This window comes from Enhydra lutris, unplaced genomic scaffold (assembly GCF_002288905.1).
Source record: "Enhydra lutris kenyoni isolate GAN:26980312 unplaced genomic scaffold, ASM228890v2 scaffoldscaffold2, whole genome shotgun sequence".
NCBI classification, from domain to species: domain Eukaryota; kingdom Metazoa; phylum Chordata; class Mammalia; order Carnivora; family Mustelidae; genus Enhydra; species Enhydra lutris.
The window spans coordinates 76,199,797-76,224,041 of NW_019154086.1; the positions used below are offsets into that span (position 1 = coordinate 76,199,797).

The following is a 24,245-nucleotide window of genomic DNA, read 5'->3' on the forward strand; positions in this document are numbered from 1 at the left end:
GGGGCATCATGTTACCTGATTTCAAACTTTACTACACGGCTGTAATCACCAGGACAGCATGGTAGTGGCACAAAAACAGACACATAGACCAATGGAACAGAGTTGAGAGCCCAGGCATGGACCCTCAACTCTGTGGTCAAATAATCTTTGACAAAGCAGGAAAAAATATCCAATGGAAAAGACACTCTCTTCAATGAATGGTGCTGGGAAAACTGGACACCTATGTATAAAAGAATGAAACTTGACCATTCTCTTACACCATACACAAAGATAAACTCCAAATGGATAAAAGACCTCAACATGAGGCAGGAATCTATTAAAATCCTAGAAGAGAGCATAGGCAGTAACCTCTTTGACATCAGCAACAGCAATTTCTTTCAAGATATGTCTCCAAAGGCAAAGAAAGCAAAAGCGAAAATGAACTTTTGGGACTTCATCAAGATCAAAAGCTTCTGCACAGCAAAGGAAATGGCCAAAAACAAACAAACAAACTAACAAAAAAACAAAAAAAAACAAAGAGGTAACCCATGGAATGGGGGAATATATTCACAAATGACACTACAGATAAAGGGCTGATATCCAAGATCGATAAAGAACTCCTCAAACTCAACACCCAAAAAACTATATAATCATGACAAAAAATGGGCAGAAGACATGAACAAGCACTTTTCCAAAGAAGTCATACAAATGGCTAATAGACACATGAAAAAATGTTCATCATCATTAGCCATCAGGGAAATTAAAATCAAAACGACGTTGAGATACCACCTTACACCAGTTAGAATGGTCAAAAACAACAAGTGTTAGAGAGGATGTGAAAAAAAAGGGAACCCACTTACACTCTTGGTGGGAATGCATGTTGGTGCAGCCACTTAGGAAAATAGTGTGGAGATTCCTCAAAAAATTAAAAATAGAGCTCCTCAATGACCCAGCAATTGCACTACTGGGTATTTACCCCAAAGATACAGATGTAGTGAAAGAAGGGCTGTATGTACCCCAATGTTCATAGCACCAATGACCACAATCGCCAAACTGTGGAAAGAGCCAAGATGCCCTACAACAGATGAGTGGATAAAGAAGATATGGTCCATATGTACAATGAAATATTATGCAGCCATCAGAAAGGATGAATACTCAACTTCTGTATCAATATGGATAGGACTGGAGGAGATTATGCTGAGTGAAATAAGGCAAGCAGAGGAAGTCAATTATATGGTTTCACTTACTTGTGGAGCATAAGAAATAACATGGAGAACATTAGGAGAAGGAAAGGAAAAGTGAATTGGGGTAAATTGGAGGGGGAGACAAAGCATGAGAGACTGTGGATTCTGAGAAACAAACAGAGGGTTTTGGAGGAGAGGTTGAGTGGGGGAATGGGTGAGTCTGGTGGTGGGTATTAAGAAGGGCATGTATTGCATGGAGCACTGGGTGTTATATGTAAACAATAAATCTTGGAACATTGAAAAAAATAAAATGAAATTTAAATAAATAAATAAACACTTTAAGAACAACAACAACAAAAAACTATCCAATTATTTCAAATATGACGATCAATATTGTACATAAGTATTATTTTAGGGAAAAGAAAATGTTATCTAATTGTTTCCTGGTATAATTGACAATTTTCCTTTACTTTTACTTCTGTTCCATGGTACAACATAAATGTATTTTTCTGTGGGCTGACATACTGACAATATCAGTACTGCCATTCTAGGTTTCTGCTTTAAGGTCTGTAGTGTTGATGATAATGAAGTGAAATGAAGAATAAAAAAGTATTTAAAACCCTTTTTAAATATTCAGAGGCACTGATTTAACTCATATATAAAGGTTCTTGTTTTTGTTTTAGCTTTTCTGCTCAATGTTTCAAATGTATTCTTGAAAGGATTTTCTATTCTGTCAAATCTATTTCACCCTGATGTTACCACTAAATACTCTAGGCCAAACTACCTTGATTTTCTCATAAACTAATAACTTTCAAGATAATTCAACTTGTCTCTTTGTCATATGCATAGTAATCTCAACTAATTTGTTCTTCATGAGCATTCAGTAAGTCTTTCAAATTATAAATGTGAGACTACCCCATCATCTCTGTCCCTATCTCCATTTAAAATATCTAAATGGATTTTCATTGTTTTTAGAATGAAAAAAACCTCTGTAACAGACACTTCAAGGCACTGTGTGGGATTTCAGTAAAGTTGTAGAATACAAAATTAATATAAGAATTCAGTTGTGTTTCTGTATACCAACAAACTATCAGAAAGAGAAATTAAGAATTAGCTGCATCTAAAATAATAAAATACTTGGGAATAAATTTAACCAAGGAGGTAAAAGATCTGTATACTGAATACTATACAACATTGATGAAAGAAACTAAAGACAACATAAATAAATGAAAGATACTCATGTTCATGGATTCAAAGAATTAATAATGTTAAAAAGTCCCCATTACCTATAGCAGTCTACAGATTCAAAGCAATCCCTCCAAAAAGTCCAATGGTATTTTTCACAAAAATAGAATAAACAATCCTAAAAGTTGTACAGAACCACAGAAGAATTCAAATAGCCGAAGCAATCTTTAGAAAGAATAACAAAACTTCAGACATCGTGCTCCCTGATTTTAAACTATGTTACAAAACTACTGTAATCAAAAAAGTATGGTATTGGTATAAAACAGATGTATTAGTCACTGGAGCAGGATAGAGACCCCAAAAATAAACCCATACATATGTGGTAAATTAATTTTTCACAAAGGAGACAAGAATATACAATGAGGAAAAGATAGCCTTTTTAATAAACAGTGTTAGGAAAACTGGATAGCCATGTGCAAAACAATGAAACTGGACCACTAATGTACACCATACACAAAAATCAACATGAAATGTATTGAAGACTTGGACATAAGACCTAAAACCATAAAACTCCTAGATGAAAACATAGGAGGTAAGCTCTTTGACACTGGTCTTGGCAAAGATATTTTATGTTTGATATCCAGTGCTATTTTGACCCTCGATCTCACTGATTCCTCCACAGAAACTATATTGGCTTTTAGTCTCCTGTTGCCATTCCCTTGATTGGAAAGTTTCTCCCTCTCTTCTTCACCTGCTTAGCTCTGATTTGTTCTTTAGTTCTCTTACGATCATCACTTTTTCCAAGAAATTTGACTGGAGCCTTCTTCTACTAAAATAAATGTCTCTGTTATACTACTATGCCATTGTTTTGCAGAATCAAATTTACATTTCTTCAGGTGAATATTTGATTAATCTCTATATTTTATACTAACTGGCAATTACCAAGGTTCCCAGTGATTCTACATTGATAAACCCAATGGTACATTTTCAGTTCTCATCTATCAAGAACATTTAATTCAGTTGCTGATTCCTTAATTTGTTTCAACTTGTTTCTCACCATCCATTTGTTCTTGAGTTTTGAGCACCTAAGAACTCAGTCCTCTGATTTTGTTTTCTTCTCTAAGTACATTTATGTCTTAGTAAATCCATCCTTTCTCACAGCTTTATATACTACCCATAGACCCCAATTTCCAGATTTTCTTTCTACAGTGCAGAACTTTCTTCTGAATTTCATATTCACATAGCCAATTTCTACCTGTCTTTGTCACTTGGATCTCCAACTTCACGTATTCAAGACCGTTTCCACTGTTTTACTCTGTGCTTTCCAACGTCTTCTCCATCTTGTAAATGTAATTGTATCCTTCTAGTTTTTCAGGCATATATATATATATCCAAATAAAACATTGAAATCATCCTACTTCATCCTTTATATGCTGTTACACTTCCATTCAGCAAATTCTATTAGGTATGACTTCAAATGATCACTTCACACCATCTCCATTGCGATGATTCCAGTCCTGCTGCCATCATCTGTCCCTTGATTTCCTGGAAAAGTGTGCTAATGTCTTTCACTGCAAGTCTCTCTTTAAGGGAACATCCAAACTGATCTTATAAACACAATCAGCATATGTGCCTCCTCTGCTCAAACTTCAGTGGCTTTTCATCTTACTTAGATTAAAAAAAAAAAAAATCCCTGCATGATTTGTGTCCTCATTCTCTCTACAACTACACTGCTATTTACTCTCCTAGTTCATGCTTCTCTAACTTCACCCAGTCTCTTAAATAAACTAGGCTCCTCACTGCCTTACAAGCCTCTCTCTTCCAGATCACCTCAGCTTGGTCTCTCAGCGTCAATTCTCTCTTCAAGTTTTCATTTGCTTCATCTCCATGTTCTACTCCCTTCTCTACTCTGCCTGCAAATTCTTACTCCTCTGCTTTGTTTTTTCATCATAATGCCTATAATATTGCAATACACTATAGTATATAATTTACTTTTTTTCCTCACTGATATATTTGCAACCGTCCCTGGCAATGTTGAATGAATAAATGAAAGAATAAATGAGTGAAAGCCTCATGAAGTCAAAACTAAGCAATATTTTTTCTCCCCATTGTATCTTGGCACAGTATAGACATTCAGTGAAGATTTAATTAAATTAAGAAACATTTGTTCACTCCTTTTCCAAGGATGGTCAGTAAGAAAAAACATAAAATGGGTATCATTATTACAAAGTCTTTCCATGCACATGAATCATTAGCATTGACTCAGAACAAGGGCCATGTTTTATTTATTACTAAATATCAAGTTCCTGGCTATGTGATTATGCCTTATTTAATTAATAACTATTTACATCTGGACATCAATTAGCTATTTTAAAAGCGTTTTCACATATCCTTTTTGATATCATTATAAAATCATCATTTTATTTATCATTATAATTCCATGAGGTAGATAGTATTGGTATTTTTATCCTTACCTTACCGATTTGAAAAAACAAATAAATAGTAGAACAGTTACTAAAACACAGGTACTTTGATAACCATCTCTAAAGCTGTTAATAGAACATTTTGATAGTAATAAATATTTTATACAATGATTTCAAGTCAAATGATTCTTTTCTACTAAAAACACAAAACCATCACTCCATCTAATTTGAAATATAAATTAGAATTTATTTTTAATGAAATTTAACTGCTGGCTTTAGAGCACTTATCTTGAAACCGCCCTGAAATGCCCAACTATTAAACATTGACCACAATATTTCCCCTTGTAATAGACTTTTTTTGTGTTTGGAAACCTGTAAGAAATCACAAACCTTGGGATTTTAATTACAGACTTTCTAAACTCCACACAGCAGCTGCAGAATAGGCAAATACCAATTTTATTAACATAATAGAATGACATGAACCAATTGAATGAATTGAGTCCCAGAAGATTCTGTCCTTTGGATGAGATGTGTTTAGATAGAATAAAAAAAATTACAATGATTTATTTATGATGGAAATGAGGACATAAACTTAAAGTGGCAACACAATTTCTAATTGTTATACAAAGTTGTACCCTGCAAATGAGCTATGTTTACACACATGTTACAGGAAAGCTCCAAACTTTATTTTTATTTCAAGAGTAAAGGAGAGGCAGGGGAAAATGAAACTTCATTAAATCAAGTGAAAAATAATATTCTTTTAGATTTGTGAATGAAGTATCTAGAGGGGTCTTTCTATTCCGACCCACACTAATTTGTACTATGCAACATGAAGAAGGACAGTTGTTCAACAGTAACTAATAAGATACTCCACAGAGGAAATACATCAAATACATGTCAAAACCCTTATCCAGTGAGAAATAAAAACCAGAAACTACATTAAGTGAAGCTGGAGTTTAAAAACAAGAAAAGTTATCTGCATTTTGACTCACTGAATCATCTTTCAATAAAATTTTCATGAACACACTCTTTAACCCTGTTACTCTCTTCCAATTTCAGCATTTCCCATTAGTTATGACTAAAGTTTTTCTAGAACACTACTCTTCTTATTGAGAAACTACTGCCTCATCTTTCCAGAGAGAGAATATCTGAGGAGTGAGGTTAACATATGGTGAATGAATGAGAGACCCAAAGAAAAAGAATGAAAAAGAATGAAAAACAAGAAATCTACTGGGAGAATATTTCCCTTGCCACTAGGTAAGTGCCACTAGATAGGTCTAATTTATTTCTTCCCAATAACAACTGATCATCGTTATACTTTACCTGCATTCACAGCCCCAATCCTACCTACCTGGGTGAATGGGACCTAGACAAATATATTTAAATAAGTAAATAACATTAAGGTGAATTGTAATGATTAATTTACTCTGAAATCTTTAAAGCCTTTAATAGAGTAAAAGCTAGAACTCAGGAGTCAGTAACTCTGATTTGGAATTGTTGGCTTCCCTCTTAACTGATTTTGTGAACTTAAATTTCTTAATTCTTTGCTTCATCTTCCTCATTAAAAAGAAATCAAGGTAAAAATAGTATCTATCTCAAAACATTTTATGAGGGTCAAATTAGAAAACACATGCACAATGTTTAGTGTAGTGTCTCACACATAGTAAACATTAAAAATGTTAGCTATATAGTTATAATTGTTAATGATTTTTTTAAAAAGTTAGAAAAAGGCTGCAGTGATAAAATTACATATTTAAAAACATCATTGCATTATCATATATATCAGTATCTTTGTCAATTTTCCTGGAGAAGTGAGATGAAGTAGAAGGTGTATTAAGAAAGCAACCTTCTAAAAAGTATGGCCTTGCACTTGACCCCCTTAGTGAATACATTATAGGGACATAATATGCTTTTAAATTCCCTTACATGTAATCCCCTATTATCTTTAAGAAATACTTCCCAAGACCCCCAGTGGATTACTGAAACCACAGACAATACTGAATCTTATATTCACTTTGATTTTTCCCATACCTACATATCTATGATAAAGTTTAACTTATAAATTAGACACCAAGATTAACAATAATAAAATAAAACAAAATTTATAATAGAATTTATAACAATATACTGAAATTAAAATTATGTGAATGTGGCCTCTCCCTCTCTCATAACATCTTACTGTGCTGTGCTCAGTCTTCTTGTGATGATGTAAGATGATAAAATGCCTACATGATGAGATGAAATTAAGTGAATGACACAGGCATTATGATGTAGTATTAGGCTAATATTGACCTGACAATAGTCAGAAGGAAGATCATCTGCTTCCAGACTAGGCTGACTGCTGGCAACTGAAACCATGGAAGGCTAAACTGTGGAGAAAGGGTGACTGCTATATTTCTAACATTCCCAATATATTTCCTTAGATCAGCTTCATGTGGGTTAAATAAACATAAGCTTCAATAATTGTTTCTTGATGAGTTACTTTTGCTGAAGATTTTGTAGCTGTTACGCTAGAGTAAGTAATTCTTTATACTCTCAAACTTAAAATCCAAGCAGCTTCAATAAAAGGAGTTGAGTGATATTTTTGAAAGAATTTATATATATTCTTACTCCTCAATTTCTTCACCTGATGATAAAAGGAAGTAATTTTTACATTTTAAATATTATATAAGCCTTGTTATAACATAATTTTCTTATTTTTTTCTCCTTCTCTTTTGCTATTGGGTTGAACGTTTTTAATATCATTTATATACTTTGGATTTTAATATTGAAATGGACCATTCATGTTATATATTATGTGTTTATTTTAATGTTATAATGAGTATAAACATATGAATGCTATCATGATGATGAAATTTTGCAGATACTCAGAAAATTTTAGATTTTGGATTTATCTTTGACTATATTTGTTTTCTTTCCATAGACATCATTTAAATAAATAATAGTAATGATTATTACAATAATGATAGGTAAAATTTACTGAGAGGTTATTATGAGCCATTTCCTAGGTTAATCTTTTTTTATACATTAGCCCATATAATTTTCAAAACAACTGAATGTTGAGTGAAGTTAATCAAATTGTCCAGGTGTTCAATTCAGGTAAGTTGAAAAACTAGGATTGGATTTATATCTGTCTGACTACAAAATGGAAGTTTTTGATATATAGTGCATATTATAGAGTACAAACTGAAATATTGGTTCTCTACTTAAGACAAGACTATAATTTGAAGCAATGTCTCAATTTTAACTTCTTTTGTGCCTTTCAATTCACCCTCAAAAGGTGTAATATGATGGGAAACCTGGGATACTAAATGTTATATTTTGATTGAATAGCAGACTTTATATTTATACCTGAATAAATCATTTATTTAATAATATTATGTGTGACTAGCACTTAAATCCAGTAAATTGAAATGCTGATTCTTCTCTAGACCACATACGTATCTCAGTTTAGATTGCTGAGTGCCCTTCATTATCTTTTAATTCTTATGCAAAGTCAGAATAATTATGTTAATTTTTATTTGAACACTGAATAATGATTATATGATTAAAGGTAATAGCAAGAAATGACATAAAAATGTTATCCCCACTATCGTTGCCAAATTCTGAATAAAAAATAAAGCCTAAAAATCATATTGAAGATTAAAAATATATACAATGGTTTAAAACTATTTAGAAATTTTGTACTATTCTGGAACAATATTAATCACATGATACATTTAGTCCATAGGTTTATAATAGAATGAAATAAAGTCATTTCATGCAAAGAAATTTAGGAACACCAAATTACCTTTTTCACTATCTCTAAGTGACAAAGCATTGATGATCTTAACTGAAATATGAGTATAGGATATATGAATGCAAGTTAGATTGTAGATTGCTGACGTATGAATTCACTGTGATATATGAATACAGGATAGGTTGTGTAATATTGAGAATTGAAGCAGGAGACAAGTTAGAAGCTATTCCAGGGAAGCTCTAAGAAATGAGCAATTTGAAGAAGAGGGATCCATGCAAAAGCTACTATCCTCCTATTAAAATTGGGAAGCAATTAGGACAATAATTTTATCTCCATAAAATTAGGACCACTTGATAAGCCACACTAGTTATGGGGGCCATTAGGGTGGCAAAATTACATGTTTCAAATAATCTAGGAAATCAGGCAAATAGTTGTTCATGAGAAGAAATAGCAAACCCCAAAGGTTCAGATTTACCAAAAAAAAAAAAAAAAAGAGAGAGAGAGAGAGAGAGAATTTCCATTTTTACAATCAAGTAGAAATATTCAGTAGGCTGATAAAAATATCAGATAGAAGATTAGTAAATCAAGTCTAGGAAAGTGTTAACTAAAATCAGCTAAGAACACTTTAGAGGAAGAAGGTGATTATAATAATCTGTTCTCATTCAATGTAAGCAAGAGAAACCTATCTAGAAAGCTTAACTAAAAGAAAGACATGTCCTAATAGATTAAAACAAGGGAATTGGACACCATGAGGGCACTCTCTTAACTCTTACTTTTTGTACATTTCTGTTTCTCTTTTTTCAAACTTAATTCATCTTTTTCAGTCTACCTATATAATTCATGGCTGCAAAATACAATAAAACTGATTCTCATTTCTCTTCCTTTTTCTTGCCTCTTTCAGTTTTGCTATTCTTTCCTTCTTCTTTCCCAGGTTTTTCAGGAGAGGAATTTGATTGAATCATTTGTCTGTCTCTTAACACTCAACAATGATGAGGAAGGTTGGTTGTGGGTACATAACCATCTAGAAAATGGCCGCTTCCTGTATTTTGTAGGAGGTGAAGTTCATCCCTATGAGATGCTGTAGAGAGCTAACCAAACTGCAAGAGGTGATCTTTTCAGGGATCAAACATATAACCTAAAGAAAACCTATATCCCAGAATAAGATAGAAAAGGAGAGAGAAAAAAAGGCAAAGAACAGTTAAGAAGAAGATGAAGTCTAAACCAAGGGAAATAGAAAATCAAAAGAAACAATATACATTCAGCAGGAGGAAAATGAATAATATGTGGATTGGAAAACTACCAGTGGATTTGATCACTAAAGAATTAGTGATCATCAGAATGACAGTTTCTGCACAGATAAGGAAAGGGTTAGTTGCTACATGATTTGATGATATTCAGATATATCACGTTTATACTATTGCCCTCAGATACTAGTATAATAACCAATATATATTTTAAAAAAGGAGTGGGAGAAAATTAGAGTAATTTTCTATGACATTCCTAATAACTGCTGTCTCCTAGTGAACTCTCTTTTTATCTGAACACCCATAAATTGCTGTTTTAAGAGTCTGTTTTAAAATGTTATTGGGAATTTAGTGTCAAATTTACCAGTCTATGGTTTCTTGAATGTAATCCTTTCTCAAAAACAAAACAAAACAAAACAAAAAAAACAAACAAAAAACAAAACACATTTTTCTTCCCAGTATTCCAGAAGCTCTCTAAATTTGAATGATTCCATAAGGCTAAATGAATGAGATGTGATCTTCTCCAAAATTTTCCTTTGTTCCCTGGGATATGCTTGTTTGGGTCAGGAGAAATGAATTATTTTTAAGCAACCATCTGCTCTTACATTACCTTTCATTTTATTTTCCTCTTTCCCACAATTCTTTTTTTTTACTTTTCCTATTTGAAGACCATTTGCTTTGGCATAGAAATTGAACAATAAAACACCGAGAAGTCCTTTCTGTTGTCTCTACATAATATATATCTGCCTCAAACCAACATTAGAAATAAAATTTCAATTTCTACTTGAGGCCCAGTTCATTTTAGAAGTCTCATTTTTTGTCTCCATAACACTTTGCAGACGTAAAAACAAGGGTGGCATAGGATAAACTATGTCCTTAAGCACCCTGCAGTTTTGTACACAGGTGGAAAAATGAGACTCAAATAAAATTGATAAGTATGGGACGGTAGGGATGTCTTTATGGGAAGTGTTAAATTGGGCACGGGAATATGTTTGCATTGCACAATCATAGCCAGCTTGAATCCTGACATGATTTTACAGACACTTGTTACATAATTTATGGCTGTAATCTTCCAATTAAAAGTTGGTTCCTGGACTTCATAACCTGTTTATTGTACATTGAATTATCATCTATTGTTTTTAGGAATTACCAAGTGAACATAGATGTGATTATTATGAGAGGTTTTACGTAATCAAATGAAGTGATGACTTACGATCACACAATTTTATGTCATATCATCAAAATTATTTCCTCTACTCTCATAAAAACATAGGATCTCACTCAAAAGGTCCTCATAATCCTGAAATGGACTGTAGTCATTCCTGCTTTCATATGTTAGTTTACATTTTTTAATTCTTTTTTCTATGTACGACTTTTTTCTCTGTATACTCTACCCATCCTTTAAGAATCAGTTCAAGTCCCACCCCTGAGGTAAAGCATTCTCTGAGGAGGATTTTAACTTCAATATGTATCTCTTTCCCTAACTCCCTTTATAGTTAAGTTCTATATACTACAATTCACACATTATTATACATTGTTCTTAATTCTTCATTCTTAAAGCTGTACTTTTCGGCTTTTATTATATACATTATGCTTATTTATTCATAAATGTATTCATTATCAAGTAATAAACACTTTGTGAATGTGTTTCTTTTGTTCACAACCAGAAATAAAATTACTATGGCAAGAACTGGCTAATCCTATTAGCACATTTATTTGAACAACATACAGGGTATAAGTGGAGGCTGAAAAAAAGGGTAACAACAATTTTGCCACCTTGTCTTTTATATTTTCAGTGGTCTATAAAATAAATATAATGCTTGGAAAATAGTAGTTGCATACTAAATGTTTAGATTTATAAATAGGGAGCAGCTAACACTTCAAAGATGAATCTATGTCATAGTGTTTAAATTAGCTCTAAAACTAGAACCTGGAGGAAGACAGAGCTGGAGGGAAATGAAAAATGGAGAAGGGTGGCCTTGTGGTGGATCTGAATATGAGAAATGGTGAAGGAGACAAAACTACCTGGTAGTTCCTCCTGAGCACATGCAGGAAGATATTAGGCAGGATAATACTAAGCAATGAAGATTCAGAAAACTCTCCACAGAGAGGTATATTTGTGAAAAGCAAAGGAAACTAGCATTATTTAAAATGTGAGTAGCAGCAGGAAGTCTACCAATTATTTTACATATTTCACCTAACTCAATCTTCATGACAATCTTTTATAGTTTTTATTGTTTTTATTGTTATTTATACTTTGTAGATGAGGAAACTGAAGATAATAGGTATATGACCAATAGGGTAAATGTAGTTTTGCTCTATATATGAAAGATTCTTGAAAAATAAATGAAGGATAAAAGAAACATACATTTGCTATATAAGAAGAAGAAAAAATAAATATTTAGATTGTTCTTGAGACTATACAATCAAAACATATAAACTATAAACCTATGATAAATATACATATATTTGAATTTTTTTTCAAAACCATAACAACACATTGAGCCAAAAGTCTTTTTCCTTTCAGGGAGATATTCTGGCATTAGACAAGCACATCCTCTCTCATGAAATTATATTTCCAGGATTCTAGCAAATATAAACTTAATCCAACCAGGAAATGGAAGAAAAGTCATAAATAGAAATGTACAGTACATAATATTCATTTTTTAAAGGATTTTTTTCCTTTCACATAATTCTCTGAAGGCTTGGTCACTTATGAGACTTTCTATCAGCTTTATTTTATGCTGTACTTTTTTCCAATTCACAATTTTATCAAAGGAATTAAGGTCAACAGGCAAAATATTGGTACACAAAAGCACTGTATTCCACTTGGAATAAAGTGAAAAGCAAAGCAAGAAAACAAACAAACTCACAATCATGCAAACATCAACATATATGAGAAACTGAATATTTGAAATAATATATATTTATATTTGTAGGAATTTGTGACTAATGTTGGTACACTGAACTAGTATTATCACCAACAGAATTGGCTCCATCAATTAAGATGGCTTGGAAGATTGAGGAAAAAAAAAAAAAGAATCATGGTGAGTCATGCAGAATGGATAGGAGCTCACCTTTAACTTTATTCTTTGAAGCAGCCGCTGGTTCCAAGGAAAGATTGCACAAGAAGAGAACAAACATATTAGATATTAGACAGGGTGTCTAGTAAGAAAAAGAGATATGTTATTACTATTAAACTCTAAGAAGGTAATATTTATGATTACACAATCAACACACCTTAGAGGAAAAGAATCTATAATTAAGAAAATAATAGTTGGTTACATTTTGTTAGTATATGATTAAAGTCTTTGAATAAGAAAGAATAAAATAGATAGGAGACACACAGTGCAAATACCAAACACCATAAGGACTACATGAATTACTTTTAAGGACTGTATATCTTTTCTTTCTCCCTCCTTAACTCAACATTAGTTAATTGAATTAAAGAAAGTGAATCAGGAAAAATCAGAGGGGGAGACAAACCATGAGAGACTGTGGACTCTGAGAAACAAACTGAAAGTTTTGGAGGGGAGGAGAGTGGCGGGTTGGGTAAGCCTGGTGGTAGGTATTAAGGAGGGTACATATTGCATGGAGCACTGGGTGTGGTGCATAAACAATGAATTTTGGAACACTGAAAAAAAATAATAAAGTAAAATAAAATAAGAAATACTCACATATACTTTAAATATATTTTATTTTGTTTAATGATTAAAATCTAACCTGTAAGATTCCTTGCATTTGCTGAGTGCTTACTAAATGCCAGAGCCTGAGTTTGAGTATTTTCTACCCACTTGCCACATAATAATGACAGTTTCAAGAAGTAAGTTATGTACTCTGAAAACTATAGAACACTTATGAAAGAAATTGAAGAGGACACCAAGAAATGGAAAAATATTCCATGCTCATGGATTAGAACAAACATTATTCAAATGTCTATACTACACAAAGCAAACTACACATGTAATGGCATTCCTATCAAAATACCACCAGCATTTTATACAGAGCTAGAACAAATAATCCTAAAATTTGTATGGAACCACAGAAGATCCCAAAGAGCTGAAACAATCCTGAAAAAGAAAAGCAAAATTTGGGCATCATGATTCCAGGCTCCAAGCTATATTAGAAAACTGTAGTCATCGGGGCGCCTGGGTGGCTCAGTGGGTTAAGCCGCTGCCTTCGGCTCAGGTCATGATCTGAGAGTCCTGGGATCGAGCTCCGCATCGGGCTTTCTGCTCTCTCGGGGAGCCTGCTTCCTCCTCTCTCTCTACCTGCCTCTCTGCCTGCTTGTGATCTCTCTGTCAAATAAATAAATAAAATCTTTAAAAAAAAAAAAAGAAAAAAAAAAAAAGAAAACTGTAGTCATCAAGACAGTATGGTACTGGCACAAAAACATATTGATCAAAAGAATGGAATAGAAATGGACCCACAACTATATGGTCAAATAATCTTCAACAAAGCAGGAAGGAATACCCAATGGAAGAAAAGTCTCTTCAACAAATGGACAGCAACTTACAGAAGATTGAAACAGGACCACTTTCTTACACCATACACACACACACAAAATTCAAAGTAGATGAAAGACTTAAAAGTGAGTTAGGAAACCATCAACAACCTAGAGGGCACAACCTCTTTGACCTTGACCATAGCAAATTCTCACTAGACATGTCACCAGAGGCAAGGGAAATAAAAGCAAAATTGAACTATTGGGAGTTCATCGAGATAAAAATCTTCCACAGAGTGAACATAACAATCACCAAAACTAAAAGACAACCTTTGGAATGGGAGATGATATTTGCAAGTGACATACCTGATAAAGGGTTAGTATATAAAATATTTAAAGAACTTAGAAAACTCAACACCTAAAAACAAATAATCCAGTTAAGAAATGGGCAGAGGAGGGACGCCTGAGTGGCTCAGTTGGTTGGACGACTGTCTTCGGCTCAGGTCATGATCCCGGAGTCCCGGGACTGAGTCCCGCATCAGGCTCCCAGCTCCATGGGGAGTCTGCTTCTCCCTCTGACCTTCTCCTCGCTCATGCTCTCTCTCACTGTCTCTCTCTTAAATAAATAAATAAAATCTTTAAAAAAAAAAAAAAAGAAAGAAATGGGCAGAGGACATGAATAGACATGAATAGACATTTTGCCAAAGAAGACAACCAAATGGCTAAGAGACACATGAAAATATGCTCAATATCACTCATCATCAGAGAAATACAAATCAAAACCACAATGAGACACCACCTCACACATTCATCAGAATGGCTGAAATTAACAACATAAGAAGCAACAGGGGTTGGTGAGGATTTGGAGAAAGGGGAACTCTCTCACACTGTTGGTGGGATGCAAACTGATGCAGCAACTCTCGGAAACAGTATGGAGCATCCTCAAAAAGTTAAAAATAGAACTGCCCTACAATGCAGCAATTGCACTACTAGATATTTGTATCCCAAAGGATACAAAAATACAGATTTGTATGGATACATGTACCATGATATTAATAGAGGCTTTATTAACAACAACTAAACTATGGAAAGAGCCCAAATATCCATTGACATGGACATGGACATGGATAAAGAAATTGTGTGTGTGTGTGTCTACATGTGTGTGTACCTGCACACGTACGTATAAAATGGAATATTACTCAGCCATCAAAAAGAATGAAATCTTGCCATTTACAATGACATGGATAGAGCTAGAATGCATTATGCTAAGCAAAATAAGTCATAGAAAGACAAATACCATGTGATTTCAATCATCTGTGGAATTTAAAACACATAACAGGTGAACAGATGGGAGTAGGAAAAAAAGAGGGAAACAAACCATATGAGACTCTTAAAGATAGAGAACAAACTGAGAGCCAATGGAGGGAGGTGGGTGGGGGTGGGATAGATGGGGGATGGGTATTAATGAGGACACTTGTTATGATGAGCACAGGGTGCTGTATGTAAATAATGAATCACTGAATTCCACTCCTGAAACCAGTAGTCCACTGTGTGTTGATTAACTAGAATTTAAGTACAAATTTAGAGAAAAAAAAAGAAGTTTTGTTATCATTTTCTCACAGATGTGGAAACTAAGACTCAGAAAAGTCAAATTACTTGCTGACTATGACACAACTGGAAAGAAGCAAATTTGGGATTTGATCCTAGCTGTGTCTAATTTCTAAATCTGTGAACTTGGGATTTAAGGCACAGTTCAGTTGTCAACTGAACTGCAAATATCAGGTCTACAAAGCCAAATCAAAATTGAATGATTCACTAGTCTTCAGCTATTTGGTACTTTGTATTTGATACTTTGGTATTTGGTTGACTACATAGGTATAAAACTAGAAAACTCCATTACTTTAAATGGCGTTATCCCCATTAAGAAGTAGAAATTTCAATTTATTTGTATCTAATGGCAAACACTATTTAGGTCCAGAAGTACACTTAATGAGGAAATTAGAAGAGTCAAACAAGAGAGTTCTTTACTCAAAGAAAGGCTTCTAGATGCAATGCAGAGATACCTCTAAACAGTTTGCTATTGTTAGAAAAATAAATTTTGCAATTTTTGTAAAAGCCAGTAACATACATATTTTGTGTATGTCGGTTTCCCAAACAGGATCATACACATGACTTTGTAGTCTTTCCTTCACATTTTCCAGGTTGATGCATGGCATTCAAACTCACTATTTTAACAGTTGTATATCTTCCCACAGTCTCTATGAATGTGAGACTATTTCCCTATTGATAAACAATCAGGTCAGTTGTAGAGTACTTTTTTTTTCTTTTTTTTCTGCTATTAACAATACTGCAATGCACATCCTATGTCATGGCCCTTATGTATTGTAGTGGTGTTTAGTTTCTGTAGGCGAGCTCTGCAGGTTGTTCTCATATATATATATATATTTTTTAGGAAAGAATAAAAGCCCAACAAAGATGAAGACCTTTAATATTACAGATGGAAGGGTTGAGATTATTTGGAAAGGATATTCACAAGTATATTGAATGCTCTAAAATAAGAAGAAACCAGAATAAGAGAAAATAAATAGAAAAGAATAGAATCCAGTGTTTCAAATAAATGATACACTGCAAACTCCTTTGCTCTTTTAAAATGGGGTGCCTGGGTGCCTGGGTTGCTCAGTGCTCAAATAAATAAATAAAAATCTTAAAAAAAATGTTGCATTTAACTTTTCTTACAACATGCTTTTTGGTTTTTTTTTTTTTAAGATTTTATTTATTTGACAGACAGAGATCACAAGTAGGCAGACAGGCAGGCAGAGAGAGAGGAAGGGAAGCAGGCTCCCTGCTGAGCAGAGAACCCAGTGCGGGGTTCCATCCCAGGACCCTGGGATCATGACCGGAGCCCAAGGCAGAGGCTTTAACCCACTGAGCCACCCAGGTGCCCCTTACTATATGTTTTTCAACTAAAATTCAGGTCTTAGTTTCTTCATAGAAGTTTACTGGTTTTCAAAATTCTAATCACTAGGAATTATTTTCCTCTTTTGTATTATTTTTAAGGTTGCACAAAGCTGAAACACATTGTTAGAATATGCAAAATGTTATTTGCCTCAATTTCAAGAAAATATTTCAATGCATCAGCGTACTCATTTGTTCATGTGAAGAGAAATTTTGCTTCAAATTCCAATTTATCACTTAAAAATTTTAGCATGAATTGAAAGAAAAATTATGAAAACCACTTAAAAATATTTAAGATAATAACTAGTATTTAATATGTAAAGATACAATGAATATTGCATAAAGATTCATACTGAATTGAATAAAAATAGAGAAATTAAAATAGAAAAGATAAATCTTTACATTTCTTAGGGGAATGGAGGTGAATTATTGAAAGTTCTCAAACATTACACAAAGGCGGATGATTGTATTCTTAAATTATTGGGTAGAAACCAACATAGAATAGAAAGGAAAACAAAAGCTCTATGCCTGTTTCTGTGTGTTCAGGCACCTAATACTAAACTAGACTGGTTAATATAATTGGAAAGAGGCCAGGCTACCAGGCTTGTTAGCCCAATTATAATTCTCTGCATATTCAATAAAAGAAGCCAAGATGACAGCAATACTGTCATAAATGTCATGTTCAATACTTGTAAGATTTTCCATTGTCAGCATAGCCCAATTATAAGTCAATTGTAAAGTGCACATTGCACACCACCCAAAAGTGACTGAAAATTATCTTAAAAATGCTTTTTTAACATTCATAGTTAAAATGAAAAGAAAGGAAATAAAGGTACTTTGACCAGAGAAAAGTTTTAGAGATGACATAAACATTTCTTCACATTTATACTAAAAGCACTAATTTGTAACTATAACATTATAGTTGTTCATACTATTTTTTTCAGAGACGATTAGTTAAATATTAAACTTGTAACTGCTATTATATTAATAACATGAAAACTTCGGCATACAACTTTTGAAGAAAAGTATGAATAGTAACAGAATTATCATAGTTATTTATATACGATTTCAGAATAGTTAGTGAATATTAGACATTATATTAATAAAGTTTAAAAACTCCAATTTAAATGATGAAAAAGTTAAATACAATTAGTTGGTTATGTTAACAATAGAGTTACATTGAATTAGTTGACAATCTATCTTAAAGATATCACTAATAAATTCATGAAGTATTTTGTGAACTCTAAGACAGTGTTTCTTAAAATAAAGTACAAGAACTATAAATAGGGCATGAGGGCATACTCAACTCAGGGGAGATTAGACTAATTTTACCTAACTCAAAATTGATACAACCTAGTCACACTTTCTTTTAATTCCTACTTCTTATTTTAAGATTTACTAACATAACAAAAGGGTGATATATTTTATTAGTATCTGCTATTTGTAAATAGTGTTAACATACCCAATTTGTGGTTACATTTAGAAATGGCTGCTGAAAAATAATTTAGCAACAAAGCATTTAGTAAATAGCAAAGATATTACTTTGCTATTTATTCATTTATTCACAGATATTAATGCTAAAGCAGTATGGATCTTTTCATTTCAAGATTATGTAGAATTTCTTTGAAATGCTTTGGTATTTTAGCCTAGTCTTTGGTATTCTTCTTTTCACAAGCAAATTTATAGATAAAGGATCAATGTTTCTTAATATGAAGCCATGAACTTAAAAAGTGTTTAGGTTTTCTAAGAAGACAAAGGTTACTAACATCTATGACTTCTTATTCAGATATATTAGAGGTTTCCCTTGCCCCAAATTTATTGGCAATGACATAAAATAAAACAAAACAAACAAATAAAATTAATTGCCATGGATACTGTACAATATAATTTTTAAATATGGAAAAGTTACTCATATATATGTGCAAATTATAAAAATAAAAGAGAATACACTGCCACTACTTTCTAGAAGAAATACAGTGAAAACAAAGATATTCAGAATATTACAAAGCTGAGATCTAGAAAGGATAACATTACTTTTCCTAGGTCACAAAGCTATTCACAAATTTAAAACCAAAACAGCAGCCTGGATGAACACATGTATGTTAAAATCTGCTACATCAAAATGCAATCATTAGATATAGTATAGCAATGTAGTGCTAATCAATACCATGTGAGTTTGATTCCTTTTTACAAAAAGGAAATCACACTAATTTGAAAAGGGCAAGTAGTAGTACATTTACTTTATTAGACACCTACCACATTTTTACAGTCTTTCAAAATATGGAAATTAAATAATTGCATTTTTAGATCTAGATAACAACCCACATTTTCTCCTTTTCTCATTTTTTTCACCAAACCTCCAATACAAACCTAAACACATCCTTTCACTAATCACTTGAGGTTTATTTAAAATAACATCTTTCTTAACTATCAACTAACATGGTCTAAACATTAGAATTTCCCCTAAGGCTCATTAGAACTTGAAAACATGTGATAGAATCCAATGTCTTTCACAAGTTTTTTTCTTTCTCAACCACACAAATTTTACAGTAGGAAACAAGTGTAAATAATGATGCTTGAGAAAGAAACGTTCGCTAAAGAAGTTATAGTCCAAAGTAACCAAATATTTGATGGGTGGAAATTTCTTTTCAGACAAATACACCAGCCAATGAATAAAGAGGAAATGATAGAATTTGAAAACCACCATACTGTAGTGCCTAACAAGTTCTCATATGTAGGCAGCTACCACTGTCTGTCATATCATCATTAAAAGAAAGACTAGGTGGAGGAGAAAAGATGGTGGAGGACTAAGGGACCCTATTTCAACTGGTCCCCTGAATTGAGCTAGATATCTACCAGGCCATTCTGAACACCCACAAAACCAGCCTGAGATGTAAGAAGATATATCTGGATCTCTACAAACAGAATATCTCCAGTGTTGGCCTCAAGGTATGAAGTAGTGAGCCCTGATTCTGTGGGCAGATATCAAAAAATAAATGAAAGGGGAGAGAAGGGGAGAGAGAGCCTCCAGGATCCTGCACTGCCAAAGGGCAAAAGCCTTCTACACTGGGGGCCGGGCACAGACTTGCAACCAGATAGCAAAGGGGAAAGGACCTTAGGGCAGCCCCCCAGATTGAACCTGGACCTGCAGGGGTGTGCATGTGAACTGGGGGTGGCTTGTGGTTTTAGAAGCACAAAGGGCAGAGACGTGCCTGAACCTGGAAGTGAGGGCTGGGGGTGTGGCTCTGGGGCACCCAACCCAGGACACTGTGGTTTTTAGCAGCACAGACATAAATGGAGATAGTGTGGCCTGGAGTGGTTAGTGGAGAGCAGATTGACATCTCTCTTATCTGAGAGAGAGGTTTGGATACAGTCACTTTGCTCTGACTCTTGAAGAGACATGGAATGGCACCAGGTCAAGATGCCAGAGAACAAAAGCCCCCCAAAACAGGTTTTCACTGAGCCCATGCCCTCCACCAAGGCAGGGCAACTCTTCCCAAGCAGGGTTGCCTGAGTAACAGCATGGCAGGCCCCTTCCCCAGAAGACAGGCTGGGAGAATAAGAGGCCAACACCCCTAAGATCCCTACGAAATAGGTGCATCTTGCTTGGGTTGTTGTCAATAATTTGGACTCTGAACATTCCCTCAACCATCCCTCAACAGAATGACTAAGAGGAAGAACCCCCAACATAGGAAAGATTCAGAGACTGTGACCTCTGCCACAGAACTAATGGATATGGATATGAGCAAGATGTCAGAAAAAGACTTCACGGTAACAGTTATACAGACAATAGCTAAGATGGAGAAAATGATCATTGGCAACACAGATTTTCTAAGGGCAGAAATGAGATCTAATCTGGCAAAACTTAAAAATGCTATCAATGAGATCCAATCTAATCTAGATACTCTAGCAGCTAAGGTAAATGAGGCAGAGAAACAAATTAGTGATCTAGAAGACAAACTGATAGAAGGAACAGGAGGGGGCCTGGAACAAATAGCTTAAAATCCATGAAAACAGAATTAGAGAAATAAATGATGCCATGAAATGGTCCAATGTCAGAATTATTGGGATCCCTGAGGGAGTGGAGAGATAAAGAGAACTAGAAGATATATTTGAGCATATCATAGCTGAGAACCTTCCTAATCTGGAGTATGAAGAAAGCATTCATGTCCTAGAGGCAGAGAGGACACCTCCTAAGATCAAGGAGAACAGACCAATGCCCTGGCATGTTATAGTAAAACTTGCAAATATTAGAACCATAGAAACCATCTTAAGGGCAATAGGGGGAAGAGATTCCTTACTCCTGAGGGAGGAACATCAGAATAAAGTCAGATGTGTCCACAGAGACCTGGCAAGCCAGAAAGGGCTGGCAGGACATATTCGGGGTACTAAATGAGAAGAGCATGCAGCCAAGCATACTTTATTTGGCAAAGCTACCATTCAGAATGGATGGAGAGATAAAGAGCTTCCAGGATTGGCAGAAAGAAAGAATATGTGACCACTAAGCTGGCCTTGCTAGAAATATTAAGGGGGGGTTCTCTAAAAGGAGAAAGACCCCAAGCGTGACATAAAACAGAAGTTTACAGGGATGATCTATAGAAACAATGACTTCACAGGCAACATGATGACAATAAAATCATATCTTTTAAAAAATCACTCTCAATGTGAATGGCTTAAATACTCCCATAAAAAAGCACTAGGTTGAAAACTGGATAAAAAGACAGAATCTATCCATATACTGTCTATAAGAGACTCATTTTGAACCTAAAGATACAACCAGATTGAAAGTGAAGGGATGGAGAACCATCTTTCATGCCAATAGACCTCAAAAGAAAGCTGGGATAGCAATTCTCATGTCTGATGGATTAGGTTTTTGGCTAAAGACTGTAGTTAGAGATACAGAAGGACACTCTATCATTATTAAAGGATCTATCCAGCAAGAAGATCAAACAATGGTAAATATTTATGCCCCCAACGTGGGAGCAGCCAACTACATAAGCCAACTGTTAACCAAAATACACATATTGATAATAATAAGTTAGTAGTAAGAGACCTCAACACTCTACTCTCAGCAATAGACAGATCATTTAAGCAGAAAATCAACAAAGAAACAAGAGCTTTGAATGACACACTGGACCAGATAGACCTCATAAATATATGCAGAACATTCCACCCTAAAACAACAGAATACTCATTCTTCTTGAGCATATAAGCAACTCTCTCCAGAATGGACCACATACTGGGTCACAAATCAGGTCTCATTCTTACCAAAAGATTGAGAGGATCACATGGTTTTTCTATTTCCTCTTATTAATGTGTTCTTTCACATTGATTGATTTGTGAATGTTGAACTACCCTTGCATCCTAGGTATAAATACCACTTGGTTGTGGTGGGTAAACCTTTTAATGTACTGTTGGATCCTATTAACTAGGATCTTGTTGAGAATTCTGGCATCCATATTCACCAGGGATATTGGTCTGAAATTCTCCTTTTTGATGGGGTCTTTGCCTGGTTTGGGGATCAAGGTAATGCTGGCCGCATAGAATGAGTCTGGAAGTTATCCTTCTGTTTCTATTTTTTGAAACAGCTTCAGGAGAATAGGTATTATTTCTTCTTTGAATGTTTGGTAGAATTCCCCAGGAAATCCATCAGGTCCTGATCTCTTGTTTTTTGGGAGGTTTTTGATCACTGCTTTAATCTTGTTACTGGTTATTGGTCTATTCAGGTTGTCACTTTCTTCCTGTTTCAGTCTTGATAGTTTATAGGTTTCCAGAAATGCATCTATTTCTTCCATGTTACTTCATTTATTGGTATAGTTGTTGATACTAATTTCTGATAATTGTTTCTATTTCCTTGGTGTTAGTCATGATCTCTCACCTTTCATTCATAATTTTATTAATTTGGATCTTTTCTCTTTTCTTTTGTATAAATCTGGCCAGTGGTTTAATGATCTTATTAATTCTTTCAAAGAACTAGCTTCTAGTTTCATTGATATTTTCTACCGTATTTCTGGTTTCTAATTCATTGATCTCTGTTCTAATCTTAATTATTTCTCTTCTCACATGTGGGCTAGGCTTAATTTGTTGTTCATTCTCCAGTTCTTTTTTTTTTTAAAGATTTTATTTATTTATTTGAGAGAGAGAGAGAGAGAATGGGAGAGAGACCATGAAAGGAGAGAGGTCAGTGGGAGAAGCAGACTTCCTGCCAAGCAGGGAGTCCAATGAGGGACTCGATCCTGGGACTCTGGGGTCATGACCTGAGCTAAAGGCAGTTGCTTAACCAACTGAGCCACCCAGGTGCCCTCATTCTCCAATTCTTTAACATGAGAAGAGTTTGTGTTTTCAGGACTTTTTTTTTTTTTTTTTTCGAGTGAGGCTTGGATGGCTATGTATTTCCCCCTTAGCACCATCTTTGCTGGTGGTTTTGGACCAATGTGTTTTCATTCTCATTGGTTTCCATTATGTTTTTAAGTTATTCTTTGATTTTCTGGTTGACCCTAGTACCCTTGAGCAGGATGGTCTTTAACTTCCAAGTGTTCGATTTTTTTCCAAACCTTTTCTTGTGATTGAGTTCCAGTTTCAAAGCATTGTGGTCTGAGAATATGAAGGGAACAAAATATGACATCCTTTCCTGATTAAAACTCTTCAGAATGTAGGGATAGAGAGAATATTCCTCAACTGCGTAAAATCTATCTATGAAAAACCCACAGCAAATATCATTCTCAATGGGGAAAAGCTGACAGCCTTCCCCTTAAGATCAGGAACATGACAAGGATACCCACTTTCACCACTATTGTTCAACATAGTACTAGAAGTACTAGTAACAGCAATCAGACAACAATAAGAAATAAAATGTATTCAAATTGGCAAAGAAGAAGTCAAACTCTCTTTTTTTCACAGATGACATGATCCTTTATGTAGAAAACCCAAAAGACTCCACCCCCAAATTACTAGAACTCATACAGCAATTCAGTTATGTGGCAGGATACAACATCAATGCACAGAAATCAGTTGCTTTCTTATACACTAATAATTTAACAGTAGAAAGAGAAATTAGAGAATTGATTTCATTTACAGTAACACCAAAAACTA

The 24,245-nt window shown here is 34.2% G+C and overlaps 1 protein-coding gene across 2 annotated transcripts in view; it reads right to left on the reverse strand.

Moving 5' to 3' along the window:
- Positions 1-24,245, reverse strand: part of LOC111148594 (cell adhesion molecule 2) — a 1,205,598-nt gene that overhangs the window by 308,922 nt on the left and 872,431 nt on the right. The window contains exon 2 of one of the 2 annotated variants that reach the window (XM_022505305.1): positions 12,832-12,858. In XM_022505305.1, coding sequence (XP_022361013.1) covers positions 12,832-12,858 — 27 coding nt within the window. Of the gene's footprint in view, positions 1-12,831; positions 12,899-24,245 lie in introns of those variants that run through there. The other variant, XM_022505297.1, reaches the window with a different exon arrangement.